The 20,656-nt window shown below is 42.6% G+C and overlaps 1 protein-coding gene across 1 annotated transcript; it reads right to left on the bottom strand.

Moving 5' to 3' along the window:
• Nucleotides 1-466: 466 nt before the first annotated feature.
• On the bottom strand, nt 467-20,525 carry CSE1L (chromosome segregation 1 like). The gene is made up of 25 exons (XM_014876123.2): nt 20,402-20,525; nt 18,186-18,281; nt 17,504-17,646; nt 16,445-16,546; nt 15,918-16,063; nt 15,559-15,649; nt 15,192-15,299; nt 14,256-14,348; nt 12,853-13,020; nt 12,627-12,756; nt 11,883-11,948; nt 10,142-10,344; nt 9,095-9,179; nt 8,283-8,344; nt 7,731-7,867; nt 7,465-7,568; nt 6,788-6,885; nt 5,767-5,917; nt 5,082-5,290; nt 4,506-4,603; nt 4,219-4,304; nt 3,104-3,185; nt 2,547-2,693; nt 1,519-1,750; nt 467-992 (listed from the first exon to the last, which is right to left on the bottom strand). Exons 1-25 carry the CDS (start codon nt 20,523-20,525, stop codon nt 903-905), a joined length of 3,051 nt encoding a protein of 1,016 aa, XP_014731609.2. The 3' UTR covers nt 467-902.
• Nucleotides 20,526-20,656: the final 131 nt, after the last annotated feature.

Here is a 20,656-nt window from a genome sequence, read left to right as displayed (position 1 = left end):
TCCCGCGGGGGGCCGGGGCCGGGCGATGCAGCTGCGGCCGCCGTCGCTTCCGGCCCCGCCCCGGCAGTTCCGGCCCCTCCCGTTTCCCCGCCCTCAGCCCCGTGCCCGCTCCGCCGTTCCCCGCTCGGAAAGCGGCCACACTATAAAATACAGGTCTTGTCCTCGCCTCTGTGCGTTCCGGGAAAAAAAAAGTGAGACGAGCGGGCGGAGCCGGCGCCGGGGCGGCCACCCAGAGGGGGCAGAAGCAGGAGGGAGCGCGGCCACAGCCACCCCGGGACTTGAGCTGCGCCTCTGGAAGCCCGGTCTGGGAGCTTGGCCCCCTGAGAACACACAAACTCCCGAGTTAAACTATTATATAAAGAAAAGCCCTCATAGTCCCACTGTTTCATATTCTATCCCAAATGTAAAACATCTTTTTTTAAAACAACTACATTCTTCTCAAACAGTAAGTGCACAGTGACAGGCATTTTAAACAAGTACTTATTTATTCACAATTTAGATAAAGTTTAAGGAAAGACAAAAGAAATACAAAGGACAACATTAAAATGAAAAGGAATTTTAGTGACTGAAGTGAGTTTCTACAGCCAGTGCTCTCCACACGTTTCCAAATATTATCCAAACACTGCAGATGCAGATTTCAAATCAATCCCATAACAAACTGCTATGACTATTCCCTTCGAGATTAAACTGGGAATGGAAGTTAGCCACCTTTATCTATGAGTATACAAACCATCAAATTCTTCAGTTTCAGCTTAAAGCCACACTTATCTTTTACAAGATGGAATCTGCAATACAATTTCAAGCAGCTTTTTCATTTTGTTTGAGTTCTGCTATAAAACAGTCAGTGTTGACCTTCTGCATGACAAACCAGCTTTTGACCCTTCTTGTGGAGCCTCTGCAGCTCAGAGCAGACTCACACTTGCAGCTTGGAGGTATCCCTGGAGATACTGCAACGCTTCTGCATTCAGGCTGGTGCTCAGCATGGACAGAACCTGAAAGCACAGGGTGGGGCAGAGGGGTCAGGAGGGAAACGTGAACCCCCTGCTGCCTCCTGCCATCACACACACTGCAAGAGCTATCCACGGCAAACGGGCTGATCTCTCAGGCAATCTTTACTCACCAAAGTCTCGGGCAAAACAAAGATGCTATGGCTGAAAGAGTTAACAGCACACTCACCTTGTCTAATTTTAGATGAGCTGCCTGAATTCCCCAAATACATGCAACCAATTGAACTCAAGACATGTATTAGTTTTAGACCATCAAGTGTGTAAATTTTATTTTTAAAAATGGCATATTTAAGCTTATTGCAAAATTAAGTGCTCTGAAAATAAGGCCTTCCTTTCTAAGGAAAAACCTTGCAAAAGCTATATTCCAATAAAGAAAAAAACACAGCACGATCTTGCATTCTAGTTATGACCCACTTCATTTTGCTGATTATTAAACATCAGCAAAGAGACCCATTCTCACAAAGGCATTTCTCCTGTGCAGAATCAGCATGCAAGTGTACAGGTCACCTACCCTGCCTGGGCACGCTGTGGACAGTTTGTGGAGAGACTGTGCCAGGTGGATCCTAGGGTTGTTCACCATTTGCCCGACAGGATCGTGCTCCTTCTTCCCAGCAAAGGCGAGCTGGGAGAATGCAGTCTGATAGCCTGGAGTATCTTCTATGTCAATGAAGTGCTCCTCATCAGGGATCGTGTCATCCTCGGGCAACTCAAAGAGCCCAATGAGGGCCTGCAGCAAAGGAATCCTGGCAGCAAAGAGGGGAGGCAGAATCAAGAGGAGTGCTTCAAATATGTCAGGACAGGCTGTATTTTACACACATTGGAACCCCTCATAATTCAGCCTTTGCAGGTACTTGCTTGGCTGAAATTGTAAATGCCCAAGGTACACTGGACCAGAAGAACTCTGGGTCTGAATATTTTACAGGCATAATGTGCCTATCAACAGCTTGAGCAATGTATGTATTTATCAGGTCAGATTGTCATGAAACACACCTAAAAAGAGCAATGATTTTTCCAGATCACAACTTTAAGTACATTAAAAAAAAGTTCTAGTTCAGGGATCTAGTCTGGGATCCAGTGATTGTCATCAAATTTAAACTACCTGGCATGCCAGACTACTGGACTGGTTGACAATCAAATTTCCCTGGTAGCTTTCCCCACAAGTCCACTCTCAAGCTAAGATATGATAGTTTTTCTGTCAGATTGTGAATATGCTCAGGTCTCCTGAGTAGAAGGGTTGTAGTCAAAACCGGGTCCAGCTTTTCAGAGAACACAAGCTGGAGGGAAGCAGTGTATTTCCCCAAATGCAGTTCCAGCTAGCCAAATCCATGCTATGTCCATCAAAAACATCTCAAACCAGTTCTGTCATCCTCTTTGAAAACACAGTTTCATTTGCTGAGAAGTATGAGAGGCCTAAAACAGCCCTGTGGGCCTGAGGAGATCACAAAGGAGTTTCCTTCAAGGGTGTATTTTGGTCTGAGCTCACATTTTCAATAACTCAAACAGCCTCACTAGCACAGCCTGAAGAAGTGTGGTACCTACCACAGCTTGGTGTACTCAGTGTCCATCATGGGAGGACATTCTGTTAATATTTTTGTAATGCCAACAGCACAGATTTTCTTTTCAACTTGTCCAGACACTTTCTGGATTTCAGGAATTATAATTTTCTCCAACACCATTCCAAACATCCTATGGAGGCATTGAGAGAAAAAATATTAGAGAGCCTTATCAGCCTTATGGTAACAAAAGAGAACCAGAAACAACAGGAAGAGACAACCAGATAATTTGTTAAGATGCTGCCCTGTTGCAGTAGGCATTTACAAGTACAAACTTTTCACAAAGGATAATGACTAAAACCATCAGTCTTTCCTTTTTATAATCTTCTTAGTTAGTAACTTGAACAACGAGTGAGGAACTGTGGTGAGAAATTCAGAAAAAGAAGACTTTCTAGACAAATAAACAAACCACATGAAGAGAAACATTTGGCCAATCAAATTAGTGATGAATGTAGCCTGACAGTCTAGCTAAACAACTCTTTCTTACTTCAAAAGATAACACAGCAGTATGAAATATAACCCAAACAAACAAAACATACTAACTTTGGCTGTATGCTGTCAAATATTTCTTGCAGAGCTAATGCCCCATATCTTACACAATACAAGTTAATGAAGACGAGGAAACCTGTAACAAGAAAAAAGTCAAACTCAGTGTGAAAACAAAAGGATAGCTTAGAGTCAGCAGCAAAATACATTCCAGCAAGTTTTTCAAGGGGATAGAAATGGCAATCTTTATACATGTTCAGTTTAAGTGAAGTACATGAACTTGCTGCCATGAACTTCGCCTAAAAACTGATCTTTTCACATACCACGACACAAAAACAAGGTGGCATGAAAAGTCACTCCTTTTTACAGCAGTTATTAAATGCATTAGAAAAGCCATTTGCAATTTTTTTCAGATCAAGACCCAAAGAAACTCTTTAAAAAAACCCTCTACTTTTATCAGAAAACTTCCCAAAATGCAGGCTCTGAGGTGAGCTATGAGCCCCTTTGCACAGCTGCAGTATATTAAAGGCACCACTTCAACTTTGTTTGTGGAAGATCATTATAAGCAACTCTATCATTCTTTTCTAATCAGGTGACATTAACCAGAAAATTATAGGGTTAAATAACGGGCATTGCATAATTTGTGTAGTGATAGTATCATTAAAATAATTTATTAAGTATGACAATCTTCTTGTGACAGCATGAATAACCAGAATATGTATTTCAATAATGTGTCACAGCTTTGTCAGTTTAACATAAAACCTTACCAATAATTTTAGTCATACCAAGGCCAAAATGACACAAAAGCATGGAGTATTTCACAGGACTAACACACAACTACAGGTAACTACAGGACATGTGGTCAGTATTGCTGTGCTGCATGAGAGGAAAGTTTGCTGCTATTGGCTGGAGATTAAATGGAGACATTTTCAGATAACAGCATCACACACTAGGAAAGGAAGAGAAATACACCAGTCTTGTCCATTATTTTAATTCCATTCCTTGAATTTTCATCAAGTGTCACCTGCTATGCTGACTGCCCCATACACCCCTCCTGATGACAAATAATTTGGAGCAAGCCCTTGGAGTCAGCACTACCCAGCACGACAGGACATTTGTTCTGTGCAGCTGCACCCCTGTCACCAGAGCTTTCCACGGAGGAAGGAACTTACTTTTGATAAATTTTGTTGTTTTGGAATTTTGAAGTCTTTGGAATAGCAGAATGAAGATCTGTTTCCTGTACTGGTCAACTGATTCACTGGAAATTGAAAAGGACAGTTATTGAATTCACACTATGATTTTACTGATGCCACTTCACAAAACATGTAAATAATTGTTCAAATCTGTTTGACTGAAAAATGTGATGTTTTCAGTAAAAGTTAACATTTGATATGTTTATACACTTCATAATTAAAGTCTACAGAAGTTAGCTTTAAATGTAATTTCAGCTCATACTCACGGAGGCATATGCTCGATGATGCTGTTTAGAAGATAGAACCCTTGATGATCATTAGCTTTAGAGGCAATCAACTTCTGGAACACACCTAACAATCCAGGCTGCAAGAAAAGCAGACATAAAACCCTAGACAACAATTCTTCATATGTGACCTACCAGAAAATTGACCATTAGCATCTAAGCCAAGGCAAAAGCCTTCCTAAGCTAAGCCAGGTTCAGTTTTTGCAGCTCAGGTCAAGGAAGACACATTTTGGTTTCTTCGCAGTCACTCTTCTAAAGACTGTTCTGAACAGAACCTGAGAGCTCTAATTATCCACACGTTTAACAAGAAAGGAAAACTGTGGAAACTTAATCTGCTTACAAGAACTAAGAGCAGCAATTTTTCATCCCAGTTGACAAAAGCACGAACAGCCTAGAATTCACCTTATACACGTAACGGAAAAGCACCCAAAAAGCTACACTCTGAGTATTGGTTTGTCTTTGCATGCAAGCACCAAGCAGTGCACAAATGCAGCTGTTTGCCCAGAGGCTGCAGCCCAGAGCAGCAGTGTGGGGGCCGTGTCTCTGCCCAGCACTCACGATCTTGTCGGCGGCAGCGCTGGCGATGGTGCTGGCACCCCTCTCCAGGTAAGCCTGCAGCAGCCTGACCAGAGGGGGAATGTTTCCTGTCCTTTCCCAGAGAACTGGCTGCAGCAGATGGGGAAACAGAGCCATATAGGATGATGGGATTTCATTTTTATGCATTTCTAGAAGTAGGGACATCACTTGAAACACATAGGGAATGAACTCTGGAAGAGAAACAAGGACATTTAAAAAGTCAGACAACGTGGTCCCTGTCAGTTCCCAGAAACCACACATCTATGGATTGAACCCACAATTTAATATTATCACAAAGATTTCAATAAATAAAACTCCGAAGAAACATATCTCCCCAAATGTAATTATTCCAAAAATTAGCAAGCATACACTTTCTATTTCCTCTACCCGTTAATGTTTCAGAACATAAAAAGACAAACTACTACCAACAAGGCAATAGAATTAAGAATAATATTAAGAGGTTTTGGAGTAGTGATTGCTAGATATTTTAAAAATGCAATTTAAAACAAGTGAATGCTGTTCACACACCCTATGGAACAACCTAAACACTTTCAGACTGTGAAAATGTTGTTTCTCCCCTTGAATTTCCTGTGCTACAAAAAAGCTGCCATAAATCCTAGCAGCCAGCCCCAGTGAGAGAGCCCAGGCACTCAGGGACTGTCCTTACCTTGCACATCATTCTGCAGGATCTCTGTGAACACCAGGAACAAAGCCTCCTCAAAGCTCCCCACGGCCTCTGGGTTTGCCTTGCACGTTATCCTGATCGACAAGCAGATGGACTCAAACATGTAATGGTTAAAGTGGGGTTTGCTGGGATTCTGGAAACAAATTATAAACAGGTAAATCAACCCAAACTTGCACACAAGTTACTTATTTTGCTAAATATATTTTTTGTTTCAACTGAAGTAGCATTTTGGACTAGGGATACTTGTAACAACTTATGTATTAATATGCTCATAAAATTAACCCCATAGATAAAAGCAAACATAAAGACTCTAATGCATAAAGGAGAGGGTCTTTTTGTGGCAAGTGTTTCTCAGAAGCTCTATGTAAACTAGCAAACAGTTAAAATATCACAGAACAAAAACCAGAAAAAGATTATTTTTCAATCTTCTAAGTGTCCCATCAATTCTCTATTGAATGCTCCTTATAAACTGCAGCTGAGTCTAAACTGTACAGAGAAGGAGTTTTCTGGACAGCCAATGAAGGTATTCTAAGGCATTCCCTATTGTCAATGGTTAAGAATTTGGCAAGTCTAAATAAAAAACTAAGAGAATTTTACCCACCAAAAGCAGAAGGGTAATTTATTTAATTCAATCCCACATTTCAATGCCAATTATTATTAGCTTCAGAAGTTTCATTGGCAAAGAATACAGGAGCTGTGATAAAACCAGATTATTGTATTGATGGCCTCTGCACAATCAAGCATTTATATTACAACAAGCTAGCATTACAGAAACAGTTCATATGCTGCTTCTAAATTCCAGATGAGAGCAGGGAGAATGATCTGAGAATAGGTTCTAAAAAGAAGGCAGTACCTCACTGGAATGCTGTTTCAAATTAGTTGCATCAGAAAATATTGAACTATTTGGAGTATTCTAACAGAACACCACCACCAAGGCACACATAAGTCCTCAGCAGGACTGCTCTAAAAGGTGACAGGTGACCCTTTTGCTCTGTTTCTTTACCTTACTGACAGCCAGCAGTTTCTGTGTGAGCTGTGTGATGACAGAAGGGATGTATGGAATTATGGACTCCTGTAGCAGAGAAAAACTTCTCATGATGGCTGCAAATAAATGGAAAATCTTAGCTTCTGAAGACAAAATACACTTCTGCCACTCAACATATGCCTAAATCCTTTCCCTTTTACAGTTAAAATAGGATCCCAAGAAATAAGGTACAGAACAAAAAGGGCACATGCTGCAAGAACATTCAATTCAAATAATCATGACAAAGCATAAAACAAAGCCTCCCTATTCCCATTTTACAGATGAACACAGCAGATTAAGTAACTTTACAAAGGCCATCACTTGTCCTGGGCAAGTGTCAGATCTCATCCTCTCAGCCATGACCAGACTGCTGAGATCTTCCCCTGACACTGTCCAGGTAGCTCTCCTGACTCCAAGACTACCATTTGGGAAATCATTTCCCATGGTACCATTATGTTTCGTGTTTTCTTTGGTACCAAAAGTTCAGTCAAAGACTAAATACAGCCTTGATACAGCTGGTTAAGTAACTGCAGGCCCTTCAACACATTTGCATAAAACAGGTTTTGAAAATAAAGATGTCAGGAATCTTTAACTATAAGCCTTTACCTCAAGTTAACCAAATTATTGTTAGATTATGGGACTTATTAGGCCTTTACCTTTCATGATGTATTCATTTTCAGATGAGCCAGGAAGTGTCAGAGCTTTGAAAAGGTTTGTTAGCAGCACTTCTACAAACGGAGCCATTTCTGCAGCTGTAATGCTGGTAAGTGAAACACAGCTCTTTAATGATGAAAGACAGTCACAAACTTCAAGCCTTATACAATACTGTAGTATATGGCACAAAGGATCCCCTACAGGTATTTCTCATCCTTAATACACAAAAGCCATGTAGCAATGAATTTATTTCTGCTTGAAAACTTACAGGGTAGCATTATTTGTCCCTCTCATGGTAAACAGTCTTTCAAGAGCATGGGCTGCATAGGTATGGACCACAATACTTTCTGCTTGGAGATGATTGATTAGGAGAGGAATAGACACCAGCAGTTGTTCTTTTGGTACCTACAGAAGTATAGCAACAAATTATAAGTACATTAAAAAATACAGATGGTTCATCTCATGAATCAGAAAAGGTGAAGGACAAAACTGCTGGACTCTAACAACTATTGCAAAGACAGAAGCAATCAAGGCTATTTGGACTAACACTGACTTGGAAACATCTGAGTGTGTCACAGAATTAAGCAGCTAAGATATTCAGTGTTCTCACAGCATATGGACAGCATATAGACTCCATCATAACTGGGTATTTATAACAATATCATTTACTTTCTAAACTAAAAATTCAGCATGAAGTGTTGTATATGACTATCAAACACCTGTTGAGTTAGCATATGGCCAAGTGCAATAAATTAGACTTGGCAAGTATAAAGTAACAACCTACAATATGTTTCTCCATAAGAGTAAAAGAAAAACTTACTTGGTTTCTAAAAATCATGATATATTTGATACCATCTGCTTTCAGCACAGGGAATTCATTCACTGAAATAGAAAAATATGCAAACCTCATTGATACTTGTCATACAAATGTGATTACTGAACATGTACTATATATACAGGTGACACGTGACACTAAGTAATAATTTTCCCCTGTAGGAAATAATACAGACAATGTTTTTCTACATTTCTTAGTTCCTGCACTTTGGTATGGGCACTGTCAGAATATCAGTTTTAGGTACAAATCACATCCCAGTATCATTAAAAGTACAGCCCAGCTCAGATGAAATTTCATCTTCTGGTTTCCATTTTAGCAGCCTTCAATTACACATTTCAAGACCACTCATGATGCTTCAGATGTTGTAAGATAATTGCTGAATAAATAAACTATGTGGTTTAAATCTAGACATCCACAACCTCATCAATAGGGGCTGTACAGCTCATGACCTGGCTTCAGAATTTTTAATTTCTCAGGGTTTTGAAGAGCATAGAAGTTTACCATAAGGTCTCAAATACAGCAATCAAATTACTTTGATTCAACAAGTTTAAGCATGTAGCTGAAAGCAATGTGTGTATGCATGCCCTGACCTTGCAGAGAGCAGGAGGGAAGGTGGCAAATCCACCTTGCTCAAACAGCTCCTTCACTGCTGGCCAAACAAAAATGGATTACTCTGTGCCAGGTGTCAACAGCCTGTCTGAGATTCTGCTGATAAAGGAGAGCTTGAGGCTTCACAAACAATGGTCAGGGTTATGATACATCACAAAAACACCACATCAAAATGAACATTAACTTACCAGTGGCAGACTTTAAGTCAGGTTGAATGTGATTCACAAAGAATTCTGTCAGATTAACGAGTTCATTGGCCTGTGTTATTCCATGCTGGAAGGAGCAAAAAACAACTCTTATTTTTACATGCTGAGATATAAACTGCTAGTTTTCTTACTCATTTTAAGAAATTACTATTAGTTTTCTCTTACAAAAGTGCAACCTCTTTTCAAACTAGGATTTTTGGATGAAGATTTTTCAATGAAGTGTTCTAAATTAGTCCATATTTGCCATTAAATAGCATAGAAAACGACACAAACTTTGCAGTTTCCCAAATGCTACCAGTCTGGTTCCTGTTACACATCACTAACAACTGCTGGGCAGCAATATACACCTGGCTTCAGGAAAAGACTGAGAACCTTCAGCAAAATTGCATTAAATGTTGTACACTTTTTACTATGTTTGCCTCAAATCTGTCTTGTAAAGACGCTGAGATTTGAACTGTAAGAGAATTTAAAATATCTAGTAGTAGATCTAAACTTGTCCCATAGGACATTTGATACAGTGCTCCTGTTTCCAAATGCAGGTTAGCCCAGCTGTGCTTTTTCTCAGTCTCCAGCCTATCAGTTACTTCCTCACAGCAAGTAATGACATCTATTTCCAGCCATCATTAGCATTCACACGTCATTCACAAATCAAACATTCAACTAGCAGGAAACATTGGGAAATATCATGACAAAAACTCTAGGAGTCATTTAAATTCCTTTTAATCTGCTTTAACACATCTGATCATCTTCTGTAAAGCTCCATTTCCCTTCCATGGTTTCCAGATTGCCTCAGGAGCACTCAGAGCTCAGAGGTTCCAGAGCTGAGGCAGTTTTGTTGCTTTGTCTGGCTGGATCCACATCGTGCCCCATCTACCTGAAGGTCAGACACCAACTGTGTCAGGATTAAATAAAGGGCACCTTTTCATCTCATCAGCATCAACTACTGCACACACAGACCCTCCCTCTCTGAGCAGCTGCACTTTAACACCTGAATGCAGGCAGATTACCACGGATAGAATGTACAAGTACCTTCTGTGTTTGAGCTTTGGATGCCAAAGACGTTACAAGGTAAATAGCTGCATCTTTGTGCTTCCAGTTAACAGATGGATTCTTTGCATATTCTTGCAGCATAGAATTAACATATCCAGAAAAGATCCCTGTCACAGGTCCTTCAAAAAATTTGCACAAGCCTCTGACCAGGTCACAAGCTGCTCTGCGCCTGGTGTCAATATCTGCATGAGAACCAAACCAAAGATTCTTAGGATATGACAAAGCAGCTTTTCACATTAATAAACAGAATAATCAAACAGTAACAGCTTCTCACGTTACAGCCACAGCCCGTGTTAATTATTGCAACCCTGCACAGTGCTGTGTAAGAACACCTGTAAGCCTTTGCTTTACTGTCACAGTGAACTCCCTGTACCCCAAGGAGAAGGGACAGCTGCCCCTGAGCAGTGGCAGCAGGCATGCAAGGGGTTTGCCACTGCCTTGCCACTGTGCACCCAAAGTACTGGCTCAGGCTGGGAGTTCATTGTCTCCCTCGTGGCCCATCTGGAGCCGTGTTTGGTACCAATGACTAAAGCTGCTGCTAACACCCATGGCCTGGCTGCTGCTGAAGAGCACTGTCAGTGTCAGGGCTTCCTCCTCCTCCCGCCCTGCCTTCCCAGCAGTTTGGGGCAGGCAAGGAGCTGGGAGGGGACAACTAATTGGGGCAGCTAATTTAAACTGCCCAGCAGGGCATTCCATGCTGTATGACGTGCTCAGCAATAAAAACTGAGGAGAGGGGGTCTGGGAAAAGAAGTAGCCATTGCTCAGGGACAGGCTGGGCCAAACTCTGCCTGTGGCCAGTGGTGAGTCAGTAACTTCTCTCCCCTTTCTTTATTCTTTCTTTCACTTGCACTGTCGTTATCCATGAGTCTCCTCACTTTCACCCCTCCCATTCTCTCCCCCATCAGACTGCAGCAGGCTGGAGCACAAGCCAGCTGCTGGCCCACCACACCTGACAGGACATTTTGCAAAAAACTTCACAAATACCTAAAGTGTAGCAAATCCTGGATAACAATGATGTTTTCTTGAAAAAAGTCCAAAAATGCTTCCTCCATTTTTTTTGTGGAAAACTGCTGCAAGTACACAGTAATTTCTTCAATCTATCATGAAATCCCATCACTTCAGAAGTGTCTGTCAGTGAAGTGCTGGTGGCCCAGAGCTGTCACAGAGCCAGGTTTGGCTCACTCGGGCTCTGGCCTGGCTGCAGAGCTCAGCCTCCCCCAGCACTGCAGCAGCTGGGCTGGCACAGCCGTGCCCCAGGGCAGGCACTGCTCTGAACACATGCCACGTCCCAGCCTGGCTGCTGGCCAGCTGGCCTGAGCACAGCTTGTGTGTGCAACCCCAGGCACAATTTCAGTTTAAACATCAAGAGTCTCTCCCTGTTATTTAAAACTCCACACACAGGACCTAATACACAACTGGCTACTACTCAGCATTGACTTACAGGCTGTATTTGCTGAAATGAGAATGTGGGCAGTGCAGAAGACATACCAATCCAATTAAGGAGAAAACCCTATAAAAACACTGTTCAAAGCACAAAGACACTGTGACGAGCACATCGTGACAGCAGGCTTGATCACAGACTGGATAAAATCCAGATGGGGGTGGTGTGTGGAAACCTTCTCAATTTCAAAATGAACTTATAAAAGCTTCAGTTAATTGCTTCAGCTCTTTAGAGCTATATTTAAAGACCAAGTATTCTTAGTATAAATCTGTGGATTACCAGATCCTTCCAAATCCCTTCTTATATACTCTTCAGAATTATCTTCAAATGCTTCTTCATCAGCCGCTGAAAATATAAAATACAAGGAAGTTGAAGTACTGAAGTCTCTGGTTTTTATGGTAAAAGCATTTATCATTATCAACTTGCTATTTTTTCCAAGGACCGTTCTATAACATTAATATTAATTAACAGGAAATATCCAGCCAGACTAGTCTGTTTAGCTTCTGTCCCACAAATGAGTCTTTCATATCCATGGGCTGATGTATGGATTTAAAGAAAAACCTCTAACAGATATTCAACAGATGTATTTGAAGAGGCTTTCAGAGTCATAGCCTTAAGAGAGAGAAGCTTCTTATCACTGCAATATATTTTCACTGTATTTTAAATATAGGATCAATACGAGCCATCAAAACCTGGAGAACTAAACATTACAATTTGGTAGGCCTGATATTCCTGCCTATCTAGGCTCCTTGAATTATTCAGATACTCACTTTAATTGTAGAAATTTATTGGTGGCACATGACCTAGACTTCCTCCACTGGGATTTCAACATGTAAAGTTAGGCATATTCATACAATTCTACAAAGCCCACAGGACAGTAATCTGCTGCAGAAACTTGGGTTTGAATCTAGCACTAAGATACACAACAGGGAATCCTCAATTCTTAGTCCTGCAAAGCAACATGTCGTGATAATTAGTTAAATTTTTGCTGTGTTTTTCAAAATTTAACTATCAAAAAGTTACCTCTAAACTCCATATTGGGAACAATAACTTTTTCACAGATGCTTGTCAATGTATTCTGGTCTTCAAACAGATGCTTGTAATGTGGTCTCTCACAAACTGAGGCCAGAAACTGGATTGCATTACTGACCAGCTGCAGCATCACAAACAGAACACAAAGCTTTAGAATGACTGATCCACTTGTAATTTATCATTTATTATTGAACTTGACAAGATTTGAGCAACTCACCAAGTCATACTTCACTTCCTGGCCTGTCGTGACTAACAGATTCCAGATTGCTGTTACAAAACGTGGCAGGTAGGGCTGGAATTCTTCATCATATTTTTGAGCATATAAAGCAGCATTATCGCAAATTTGTGACTTCAAGAGCTCCAGCAATCCAGCTTCCTCTTCATCCTCACATAAAACAAAACTAAGAACTTAAACATCCAAACTTCAATACTACTTAAACATCAGAAGTACCAACGTGTTTAAGTTAAATATTTACATCACTGTTTTACCACGTTCTAAACAGGTGAAAGAAATCCCTCATGTCCCTAAAACTACTGTATTTTGCTGACCTGTACCCAAACTACTCTTAAAGTTAGAAATCATGCCTACATTTCAAACCAAGGCACTGTGCACTTGAAAACAGACACAACAGTTCACAAAAAATTAATTAACAAATGTAACACGGAAAAGACCACACGAGGCATTGAAAAATATGCTTAGAAGCCACTACATCATGAATCTTTAATTGGAGTAGCTGGAGAAATTCTCTCCCCTTCCCCAGATCAGCACAATGTTTGTGGAACCGCAATATGAACTGGGAAATTGAGCTGGAATTAGAAAGAACAACTCAACCAAACCCCACTCCAGCTCTGTCTGCCCCTCTTCCCTCCACCCCCACCTTTCAACTTTATTGCCTGTCCCAGTTCAGCTGCACAAGTGCTTGTGCTGGGAGCAGCCCACAGACACAAGCAAAAGAGCAGCAAAGCTTCTTTTAGCAGCAGGGTAAATAGAGCACAACATACACTTAATATGCCTCCCCATGTGTTGTCATGAAATTTATAGAGTTCTTTTGGCTCCATCAAGTGGCAAACTATTGTGCTGGTTTTGGAAGACATGAGCACTTAAAATGCACAAAACATGCACAAAAATAACTGGAGCTTTGCTGAGCTGGTATCAGCAAAGTGAAATTATTGATTCTTTAACTAGACCAAGACAGTAAATGCTGAAGTACTTAAGAAATGTCCTGCCCTCTATGTTCAATTGTTTCAAGCTCTTTAAGATACCCTGTTTTCTAGAACATAGTGCATGAACCAGCTGAAAGGTACAGAAAACCTGAGCCCTGTGATTCTAATGGTCAGGTTACTTCAGCAGCTGTTCTTAAAAGAATCAACTCAGTGATGAGTATTGGTAATTTGATTTCTGTGCACAGCTGGGTATACCTGTAACTGTCACACAACTGGAAGAACTGAACCCCAAATTCCTTAGGACAGCAGATCAACTTCCCTTAAACTCCATTTTCTTAGGCATTCGACTCCTTTGTTTGCCCCACAAAAACGACTGCATTGTTCAGAATTAGATCTAAGTTGTCAGTCCACTCTCTCCCCTACAGATGCAAACCAGGTGGTTTCTGCAGTACTTACATCTGTCTGCAAGAGTTTATTATCTAAAGTTAAAAGGCTATGAAAGTTTGTCATCCATGTTTCCATGTTATCTTCAAAAAATTCAGGAAGGTCCTGTAAAGAAAAAGCATAAATCTACATTTTCATTTCTGATTGCACTGCTTAGATAACATGCCTACACTGGAAGCAGTGCATTCACCTTATAATCTACTGAGGGACAACAACCTTTGCAAAACAGCCTTCAAATTGAAACCCTTCCTCCTCCCAAAAAAAAGCTGTTCTGGCAGAGCCCTGGAGTAAAACAGTTCCAAATAAAACAGCTGCTTAGACTCTAAACAGATCACATTTTTATAATGAATGAGCCTTATGACCTCTCACTCTCAGAAAAAGAGAGCACAAGTCTTTTTTAACTCCAGCTTGTTCTTTTGCTCCCTATGAAAGAACAGCCCAAGGAATCCAGGCACGATCACACTTCACAGACTTACATTCATGCTGAGACACTAAATAAACATCACCTCAGCAAGGGAGCTTTGTACCATTCCCCATACAGCACACTTAGCAATGTCCAAAAGGCAGATGTGACTCCAAACCCAGACAACCCACACTGCTCCCAGAATTACTGCCCTCGGTGAGGCAGCTCCTGTCAGTACAGACACATTTATAGAGGGGCACAGTGAACAGAAACTCAGGCACTGGACTCCTGCCTTTCCCAGCTCCTCCTCAGAGCCCACACAACACCTCCTTGCAGCAATGCCAGCTCAGACTCTCTTGAACTTGTGTTTATGTAGGGCCAAGCTAATGTCTTAAATAACCCTTCCTTACTGTGCTCTTACTCCAGCAGATGCACTGGTGATTTCTCTTTTTGCCATAGAGCATGGCCCTGAATGCTGCCTCGAATTCTAAAGTAACAGCTTCCTCAGAATAAAGCAGAACTATTCCAAGAACAAGAAGATTCACCTGAAAATTTAAACTGTAGAACAGCTTCGCAATTAGAATGAGAGAAGAGAAGAGAACCTTCAGGGCACTGGCATCATTTGCATGTGTGCTGCAAAGTTCAATAGTTGCCTAGAAAAAATGCAAGATTGTCAAGTACAAAACCCACACCAACAAAAATATTGAAAAGTGTCACAGAATGTTTTTTTTTTTTAAACAGAAAATACAGTTATATTTCATCCTCTTATCAATCTTGTTAGGTCCCAGTTCCTGACTTGAATTTGAACCCCCTTTAAGTTTCAAACAATCCTTGAGTTTTAATTTTACAGGTATCCACAGCAAGCAACTCAGAACATTAAACTTGTTTTAGAAATGACTCAACAAGAAATACCTTGAAGAGATTTGTCAAGGGTAAAGCAAAGGCATCAAGAACAAGTTTGATCTCTGTCCATAATTCATTTGATTTAAATTCATGGCGGTACCTGACAAGTAAGAAAGAAACACATGAAAAACAGAACAGCCTTCACATTACCAAATTAATTCACACAGAATTTTGTCTTGTACTGAACCTTGAAACAAATATTGTCAAGTAAACTAGAACTAATCAACATGGTTCAAACCATGCAAGGTGTACAATGTGATAACTACTTAAAAGGTGTATTTGTAAATGTCCAAAATGAAGTCTAAGAGTAAAGCATGGCAGCTGAACAGAAGGTTTCCAGTCCACACCACGTCCCCCATTTCCAGTACCTTTTAAATAACGAGTGGGCGGTGCGCAGAACGCCGTTGATGACGTGGAAATCTCCGCTCTGGAAGCGATTCACCATCTCTGTCAGCAAGTCTGGCCACTTCTGGGGGAAGTCCTCCCGCCCAATGATACTGATGGCATCACTCAGCTGCACAGGAAACAGAACTGTACGTCACAGAGCAGCACACAGAGGCTGCACACATCCCAGAAAATCCTGCTCACTCTTGTCCAATTCAAAAATCACCGAGTTAAATATTTACTGCTTTCCACACAAATGCAAAAATCTCACCTTAAATTCAGAGTCTCACTTTCTAGAATTGTTATTTAACTGCCTAATGTTAGAACTTACAGTAATCATCTTGAAAAAATGTGAAAGTAGGTAGAAATACCTATAACAATATCCTTGAAGTTGTTTGGATCAGAATGAGCTCACTGGTAAGGGAACTGAGCTCTGCCAATAACCATACCCTCTAGACATGCTTAGAATATTCCCACAGTTTCAGGGATACAACCAGGAATGATGTATTACCTGCTTTTGAATTTGTTCTGGGCTGCTAAGCATCAAGGGCACTATGTTGGCTTTAATGGCTATTCTGTCCGATTCACAGATTTTGTTTGGTTCATCCTCAACCTAAAATGAAAACAATAATTAAGTTATGGGCATCTCAGCATTCTCAAGGGAATGAGAGATGATCAGTATTTCAGAAACCAACAGTTTATACTGATTTATGTAACTATTACAATGCTGAAGAACCTAAGTAGCAGACCTGTCTGAGACACTGCCTTCAATGAATCTGGAACAGCAGTATCTGAAAAAAGCCAAAAGAAATAATGTCCTTCTGTAAAACTTTGAAGAAGTTCTTTTTCTCCTCCTCAGGTTAGCAAGTGAGCAGCAGTGAGGGTGGGTGCACATGGCAATAAAATCCCCACATCTCACGAAGTCTCCTCTTTCACCACACCAAACAGCACCTCTGCCAACCCCACAAAGTGATTTTGAGTGAGCTGTCTCAAGCCATCCTTTCTAGAGACTGTACACGAAAGTTCAGGTTACACAATCAAAACCCTAATAATTGACTTTAAGAGTTATCTAACCAGTTCAAAACACCAACCAGTTCCAAGACCAGTCTTTCAGCAGTGCCAAATTGCAAAGCTGCTACTAAAGAAATAAAAATAATGAAGTGGATTGTCCCAATCAGTGACAGCAGTGACAGTCAGACCTAGAAATCATCCAGCAATTAAAAGAGAAAAGGACCTCCAGAGAGACTTGGTCTTGAGATACCTTAAACCTGATGGTACCACTACCCCCCTCATATCCCTTTTACCATCTTTCCACACATTTAAATCAAAAGTTGGCCATTTCAAAAGTTCAGGGTATGCTTATCTATACCATCCATCACTAATGGGGTTCCCCAGAACTCAGAACTGGGGCCAGTACTGATTAATATCTTCACTGATGATCTGGATGAGAGGATCAAGGGCTCCCTCAGTAGGTTCACAGATGACTCGGAGTTGGGTGGGATGTGGATCTGCTTATTGTACCTTAAAGGGATGATTAGTTCTTTGCACAGTTCCTCACTAGGATACCTACAATTCTCCAGTTCCTTTTAATATAATTCTTGAACGTTACAGATGCACAGACTTTGATGACATTTTCCTGTGATTTCTCCAGCAGTGTTAAGAGTAACAGAGGATAGTTCTGGCTTCCTTCCACAGATTCAAGGAACTTCTCCGCTGCAAGAGAATATTCCACGGTTAGCAATGGCTGAACTGCTTTCTCTAATGGCAATCCTACAACTTCTCCAGTGTCTGTTTGAAATACCCAACACAAACACTTCCCAGAGCTTCACAGGAACGTGTCTGACAAAAGTATCACAGCTTCTTTGCTCCCCAGCTCCTCAATGCTCCTGCCATCAACAACAGCTCTGAGATCCCCAGCAGGATGGGGAAATACTGCCTCCTCACCCTTGGAAAAGACACAACCCCAGAGAAGTAAATCCTGGCTTGCTGTGAACAGCAGCACTGTTTTAAATAGCATTAAAAAAAAAGCAAGAATACAGTACCAAAAGACAGAATAACAAAAAGCAGATAAAATGATTTTTATTTATATCCATCCTTCATTCGTTTTTTTTGGGGGGGGGTTCATTTTAAAAGGGTACTGAGAATTTCTGTAAAGAGGTTATAGCATAAATATCCACTGAAGTTTGCTACACAGAGACAGAAGAGCCAAAAGAAACAGAACTTTTTTGTTCTCAATCATGAGAATTACTTACCAGGACGTCTTATAGCAGGATCTGGATCTAGTGTTTTCTTTAGATATTCAGTTAGAGTTTGTAAATTGGCATCACTGAGCTCCATTTTGGCAGAACCTAAAACACACAAGCAGTTTTGTTACAACCAGAGATCAGAAAATCTATCCTAAAGCTACCCGTGTAAATCCAGATCCCACAGAAGCAACATCAGCTCTTTTTGACAATACCTCACAAGCCCAGTCCCCACAGGGTGCACAGGCAAACATTGCACTTCTCAAGCTACAGGTAACTGCTAGGGTCTGGTTTATGGGCCCCAAACTCCAGAAAAGGCTTACACATCCAGCAGACATGAACCAGGTACAGCCAAAAGATGATCTCTTGCCCTTTCAGGACAACAGGAATTTGGTTCTGCTGCCAGCCCCAGAAACTGCACCTGACGGAAACACATACACCTGTCCTGCCCCACATAATTGTAAATAAAACAATTCAAAGTGTGTTGAAGAGTCAAGGCTTTTTTAAAAAAAATCAGATACTCCTTATTAAAGAAAAATCTCAAAATAAAAAAGCTTTTGTAAAAAAGAGACAAAAGACTGCAAAGTCAGTTTGTCCTCCCTATAAAATTAGTTCAGACTAGATGGGAGCTAATTTAAATGCAATACTTTTTACAGAATAACTCTGTGCAATAAGTCCATATTGCTCCTCTCTAGTAATCTCCCACACATATCCTTATCATATATTTACTTCACAGCTTGCATTGGAATAATTAAAATTACAGCAATACTACGAGAGTAAGATGCACTTTAATGGAGATGCTCCTCTGGACATCATCATCCCGTCCTTCCCACCAGCAGCAGCACAATTCACTCCCTACAAAGGTTATGTGGAAGCTAAGGTTTCCATTTTCTCTCTGGGGTTTCTGTTTAGTAAAACTGACTGAAATTTACCTGTCCTGTTTTGCAGTTGTTTCATGCTGATCACCAGTGCAATAAACACACTTTTGTATAAGCATGCTTGCAAAGGCAGTGAGCTTTAATGACACAGTTTTTATTCAGCTATGGCATCTATATAATTTAAAAAGACAGCAGCAGTATCCTCTTGAATTAAATTAATGTTAATAAGCAAATCAGATCCTAACATATTTTGCAAAAAGTAAAAATCTACCTGAAGAGTCCCGCCTCCTATGTTTCCCTTTCCTTTTGGGGTTTACTTGTCTGTAATCTTGTTCACCAATTGATATCCACCAACATATTTTGACCTGTTACCTACACATGCTTATTCCTTCTCTCCCTCTAGCTCTTCATGTTTGTTTTCCAGTACAAAAACCATTGTTGGTAATTTAGCTGGAGTGATCTGATGCTTTATGTTGTGTTGTAGCCTGTGCCTGCAGAGAAGGCTTCGGAAAACCCATAAAGCGTGCTTAATACATCATCGACTTCGGCCAAGTTACTGCAGAGCACTCACGGAGAACAAACCCAAAGCCAGGCAGAAGGCGGCCGTGGCCCTGGGGCTCGACCCGGGAAGAACTTCACACAACTGCATCCCCTCCCCAGCTCCGACCGAACCCTCCCGAACAATGCTCAGGACCCAGACGTGACGGGAAAAGCCATCCCGGCAGTGCTGCAGGACCCCCAGGGGCATTTCCCGCTTCCCCAAAGCGCGGGCCCCGTACAACAGCGCCAGGGGCGGCGGCAGCGGCCCCGCACCCCGCCCGCTCCCCGCGGGCAGGGCCGTGCCGGAGCAGCCCGGGACTCCCCGGCGGGACCGGCCCCGCGCCCTCCCGGGCCCGCAAGGCTCGGCGCGGCTCCGTCCGTCCCGGCGCCGAACCGCGCCTGCTCCGCTCGTGCTGCCTCCTGCGGCGGCCCCAGCAGAGAGGCCCCAGGGCCAAGCCGGGCCGGGCCGAGCGGGGCCGTGAGGAGGCGGCAGGGCCCGGGCCGGGCGACATCCCGAGCGGCCCCAGAGCCCTCAGACTAACTCGGTCCCCTTCCCCCCGACAGCCCGGACTGGCAGCGACCGCAGCCAATGGGAAGCGCGGGCTGTGCAGGCCCAGCGGCCTCGGACCAATCGCGGGCCGCGAGAGGCGGGCGGAAGGGCCCAGCATGGTGCGCTGCGCCTGTGGCCGCGCCGCGGGCCCAGCGCCGAGCGCAGCGCGGAGTTGGCGCGCGGGCGGGCGCGGTGCCTCCGGTGCACGGGGCCGCTCCAGCCCCATCGTCGCGCGGGGCAGCGCGTCCCGGCCTTACCTGGCGGCTCCCCCCCCGGCAGCGGCAGCGGCGGCTCCGAGCGCTCCGGCTGCGCTTCACATTCAAACCGCCGGGCGAGGGCGCGGCGGCGGCTCCGTGACCGCATCGCGCGGGGCGGTGACATCGCGCTGCAGCTCCGCCAATCAGCGACCGCTCCGGCCCCGGGCGCGCCGCCGGCAGCCAATCCGCGCCGCGCTCCATGGGCGGCGACCAATGGCCGGGCCCTTCCCACAAGGCCTCGCGGCGCCGCCCGTA

Source organism: Sturnus vulgaris, chromosome 17 (genome assembly GCF_052056855.1).
Source record: "Sturnus vulgaris isolate bStuVul1 chromosome 17, bStuVul1.hap1, whole genome shotgun sequence".
Classification (NCBI taxonomy): Eukaryota; Metazoa; Chordata; class Aves; order Passeriformes; family Sturnidae; genus Sturnus; species Sturnus vulgaris.
Note: the sequence above shows the minus strand (reverse complement) of the source record. Positions and strands in the feature narration are given on the sequence as shown.